Source organism: Montipora capricornis, chromosome 4 (assembly GCF_036669925.1).
Source record: "Montipora capricornis isolate CH-2021 chromosome 4, ASM3666992v2, whole genome shotgun sequence".
NCBI lineage: Eukaryota > Metazoa > Cnidaria > Anthozoa > Scleractinia > Acroporidae > Montipora > Montipora capricornis.
The window spans coordinates 10,149,901-10,154,900 of record NC_090886.1 but is presented as its reverse complement, the minus strand read 5'-3'; the positions used below and the strand labels follow the sequence as shown (position 1 = coordinate 10,154,900).

The window sequence follows — 5,000 nt, the reverse complement described above, 5'->3', positions numbered from 1 at the left end:
CAAAACCAACATGGCGGCTATCGTGAATAAGGCCTATTAACCAAAATGAGTTTAGCAAGTGTAATTAACATAAATACGAAATAACGAAAAAAAGGCCGACACTTAGGAAATTGGTCTATCCTGCAATTAAGATACACGATACCAATAAAAGGCTTTATCGTAAACATTGATAAATCACCAATCGGGTACAATATTCAAGCACAACGCTCGCTCGTTTTATATGAAATGAAATTAGCTCAAGGCAACCCAGAGAATCTGGAACTTTGGAATTGTTCCAAACTGAAAAGATACCAGGTAAAAAAGGCTGATTATTGGATAAATCAAATTGAGAACTCTAAGTTCGTGAAGGACTTCTGGAACTTTACAAACCGTGTATCTTAAAGAAAAACAAAGTTACAGATACTGGTCCTATCCAAGAGGTAAATGGTGATGTCATTATTACTGATGATGAGAAAAAAAGCAAATATTTTTAACCCGTTCTTTCTGAATATTGCTCTCAATCTTACGCAAGATCTAGGCCCAGTTCTTGTAGATTCTTCTCCCCTTGCCTCTAGCGACACTCCTACTATTAATATATTTCTCTCTGTGACGTATCTGTTTGAACAGAGTTATCTTTACATTTCTAGTTTGCGCTCTCTTTGAGGTGCTAGTTAAATCGTTAAATGACGCTGGTTTTATTGAGCGCATTTTTAAAAACAATGTGTCAAACTATTAAAAGCTTATCAGGAAATTACCCCTAAAAATCAAAGCTGTTGAGTGATGTACAAACGTGTAGTAAAACTTCACCTTTGTTAATTGAGTAATAAATTATTTCGAATAAAAGAGGGAATTTTTGATTCTCTCGCGACAACACAAAGCAAAACTTTGACTTTATATTGAACATTTAAATTTGATAACTAATAAATAAATAAATAAATAATTAAGGCAAAAAGGTTCATGCGAGTTGGTTTTTTCACCATAGCGGGAGTTTAGCACGCGAAGTGTTTGGACGGAAACCGGAAGGGAACATGTCCCGTACCAGGATAGCAGTGTGTCCCAGATTTTAAACTTATCACCTCTAATGGAGAAAAGATTCTCTGCAATATAACGTTGTAGTGTGAAGACAATTTAACTAGGAAGAAAGCTCACTTCCGGTTGCGGCTCTAAAACGACGCGTGCTTGAGCTCACAAGAGAGCTATAGATTCTAGGCCGAGGACGAGAACGAGTACGAGATTCGACTGCCCGTTTTTAGCTAAAATACTTAGAAAATTTATAACCAGGACGATTGTTCTTACTCTTTGTTAGCAGTATAGATTGCTTAGTTACTCATATTGCTAGTAACTGACAGAGCCTTTTTGCTAATTGAAAAATGCTAAAACTGCCACCTTGTTGAAAGACTAAAATGACGACGGTATCACCTTTTTTTTCGCCAAAATGACGCTGGTTTGCGCGCGGGCTGTTCTTCTATGAGAAACTCTCGTTTTAGTAGTCGTTCTCACCCTAGAATTTAAAGCTCTCTACTAACGTTAGTGAGTGCAACGGGAACAATGACGTCACTGACACCAAAATGAAGGACCGGAAGTTGAACTTTACTCTAATTCATTGCTTCGAGTCGAAATAGAATGACTTACTACGGTAATCAAAACAAAAGTTTTCACAGTCCTTCCCTGAGGTAGAAACGTTCAATCAAGCCAAACAAACTTTCGGTTGCTTTCGTGATTTCCGGGAGGTCAATGTTGTCGTTGTTAATGGCGTCTAACATTAAAATTGCAAACTCTGAGGTTAAAATTCAAATCAACGGTTTTTAGTAACGGCGGTAGTAAAAGGGGCCAAGAACGAACAATTAAGCCCTAATAGAATCGCTGATCCAGTAGCCATGACAACTAGGAAGCAATGAACTTAGCGATACAAAACTTCAAAACGGATTGAGATAATTGGTGTACGACTCTGGTTATATATTTGTAAAATTTTCATTGGCGTGAATTCAGACAGCATATCCCTACGAAGGTACACAGGATTTTACAAGTTCTTAAAAATTGAGTGTTATACTTCCCGTTCCTTATGTCTTGTTTTGTACTTCTCTACCAAGTCGCGTCACTTTGAAACAACTCTTCTTGGATATGTGTTTGTTTGATTGTTTGTCAGTAAGAACAAACTGCAGATCCCTTTTCCCAGTGGAACTACCGACAGCGTAAAGGCGCCATTAGACAAGCTTTTGATTACTGAAGTGATCTCCTCCTTCATTGTGTTGATTGTCTAGTGCCTCGTTACCAGGTGGAGGCACTTTAAAGGTGCCGTGGTAAATCATTTGGCGAATTTTGTCCCGAGCTGTTTGATTGGAGGCCTGTGGAACAAACCATTTAAAGTCTATTGCAAGTGAAAGCTCTTCCTATTTATCTCGGGTCTTTGTTCTCGAGGGATGGGGCCATTCCAGGCTACGAACGCATTTCCCCCCAGAAATCGTATTCGGAACATAAAATAGCACAAAACCCTTCGCTAATTGAATTAGTATAAAAAGGATGCATGTTAACTCCTTGCCTCCTGGGAGTGATCGGGATGTAAATTCTCCTCACAATCTCAATGAAATGTCAGTCAGACAGGTGTTGAGAATAAAGAATATTATCAGCTTAGGTGTGATTTTGATATAAAACCAAATTCTCATGACTATATAAAGGAGAAACATATGGTACTAGTTAGGAGAATGAACGTTTCGATCTTGGCAATGGTTGAAATGGTCGAAGTTCATCACGGAGTATGCTATATAGCTAAATGAACAGGTTCGTTTCCTAAGTAGTGCTGGGTCGGTGGAGAGTGAAGCAAAAAAATAAAGTTCTATAGGCCACTTTGGAAAAACTATAATGATCTTTGTTTGTCCCCCCAAATTTTGCATAAGCATTGTTTCTAGTTTCTCTTGGGACATACAATGGACCCAAGAGAAAACAAAAACAATTCTTATGCAAAATATGGGGGATAAACAAAGAGTGCTATGGTATTTTCCGAAGTGGACTATTAAACGAGTTGATAGAGCAGTTTTCAAATGAATGTCGAAAGCAATCACGTGATTGCAATTGCTGCGCTTAGCGATTGGTTTTAAAAATCTCGCGTCAGTTTATTCAGCAATGAGAAGGAAAAACAAAACAAATCGCGACTGCCTTGCACACGTGATTTTTCCCGCGCTTTCAGCAAGTTACATGGAATAGCCCACTTTTGATAGATTAAAATTCAGTCCTAAACAAAAGGCATCATCTCGAGGCTCTACGGAATAAACTCATACAAATCCTTAGTTTCATTCCCCAGAGCCTTGAAATGATGCCTTATGTTTAGGACTGAATTTCAATATATCGAAATTGGTCTATTGCTATGGCGAATTTGGATTGGTTCATTGCGCTTTTGGCACCTGCTGTGATTGGTCGAAGTCATTACTTTGGTATTTGTTTTACGACACTCGATTGAAAACCACTCCAAAGGAAAATTAATCACCGTGAGAGACATTTGGAGCGTTGTCCCTTGGAGCGACGCGCTAACCCTCGAAACGTCAGCTCACAAATCTCCCTTAAGCCCTGTGCAAACGGAAGCAACCTTGTTGAATGTCACGTGTTGCGTCCGTTTGTACACCCTGTTGCGTGTTGTTGGGAGTTCTTGCACAAAATTTGAAACTGGTCAACTGTTTGAGCCAACAACTCCCGACATTTCTTTTGTTCCGTGATCGCCGAAGAGTAGCGCAACAATCTTAGATCCCTTTGCACAGCTCTTCCAAAATTGTTGGGGCCAAGCACGCGCATTAGGTATGGTCTCTATGGAGGTAGCAACGCATTGACATACTGAAAACAAGATGGCAGCCGAATTTTGTAAGTTTACAAAGTCTTATGAGTCGTGTCTTTCCTGCAATACACTGCACGTTCTTACATTGTTGCGTCTGTTTGCACACAACTGCCAACACCGTCCAACATCTGCAGAACCAACAATTACCAACAATGTTGGGAGTTGTTGCGTCCGTTTGGACGGGGCTTTACGATGGTGAATTTGCCATTTAGACCAAATTTTCATGCAACATAGCTACTTGCTACAACAGTACACTGAAACCACAGCCCATTAGGAAAAAAACTTACACTCTCTGGACGCTGTTTGTTAGTCGGGGCGGCAAAAGCTTCTGCAGCGTTTTGAACGACATCAACCTTTTGTCGTCTCCCTTTCATTTTGATCTGAAAATTTGCAAAATTTCCTTATGATTAACAACGATGGTGATTGATCAAAGGTAGGCATTATTCTAATGTCGCTCCTTCAATTTGTGATTCTCTCTCTTCTAATGTGGAATCACTAAATAATACGGTCTCTATGATTTACGACGGGGATGCCGATGAAAACGTCACCGAAAAATATAACTCAAAAGTCTTTCGCAATTATTCCATCTCTTTCACGTCGTACAATGAGGTTGGAATATCCTAAAATTAAGTTGGTACGAGTGGTTTCAGAGTAAAGATAGAGAATAAAAGGTTCACATTTGTACGTTTGCGTTGTCCTCGAACGTAGTTACTCAAACGAGGAATGATATAAAATGAGCTAACATGAGCTACAACGGTATCTAAAATGACCTAAGAAGGCTCCAAAATGACCTAACATGAGAAGGTCATTTTAGATCATTTTAGATACCGTTGTAGCTCATTGAAGTTCATTTTAGATATCGTTGTAGCTCATTTTAGGTCATTTGAGATACTGTTTTCGATCATTTTAGGTCGTTCCTCGTTTTAGTAACTACGGTCCTCGACAGCTAAAATTTGGTGATTTCACGTCGTTCTTACGCAGAGTACCACACAACTTTGTGCTAAAATACGAGCCGCATGTGCAGCACGATTATATTTCCTCTTTAACCAGCCAGTGATATCATTGACCCCCCCCCCCCCCTCCCCTCAACATTTCTACATAGCATTTCACATCATGCAGACCTAGAATCTTCTATTCAGGCGAGTGTTACTTGGAAGGTGCCAACTTCTAGCGATTACTCAATGGGTGTAGCCCAATA

General features: G+C 39.5%; 1 protein-coding gene across 1 annotated transcript in view; it reads right to left on the bottom strand.

Annotated features, from left to right (window-relative positions):
* Nucleotides 1-5,000, bottom strand: part of LOC138046076 (uncharacterized) — a 71,811-nt gene that overhangs the window by 1,072 nt on the left and 65,739 nt on the right. Inside the window, exons 35-36 of the mRNA XM_068892755.1 lie at nucleotides 4,090-4,182; nucleotides 1-2,324 (exon numbers count right to left, since the gene is read on the bottom strand). The exon at nucleotides 1-2,324 is cut by the window's left edge and continues 1,072 nt beyond it. Coding sequence (XP_068748856.1) covers nucleotides 2,184-2,324; nucleotides 4,090-4,182 — 234 coding nt within the window. The 3' untranslated portion in view covers nucleotides 1-2,183. The remainder of the gene's footprint in view (nucleotides 2,325-4,089; nucleotides 4,183-5,000) is intronic.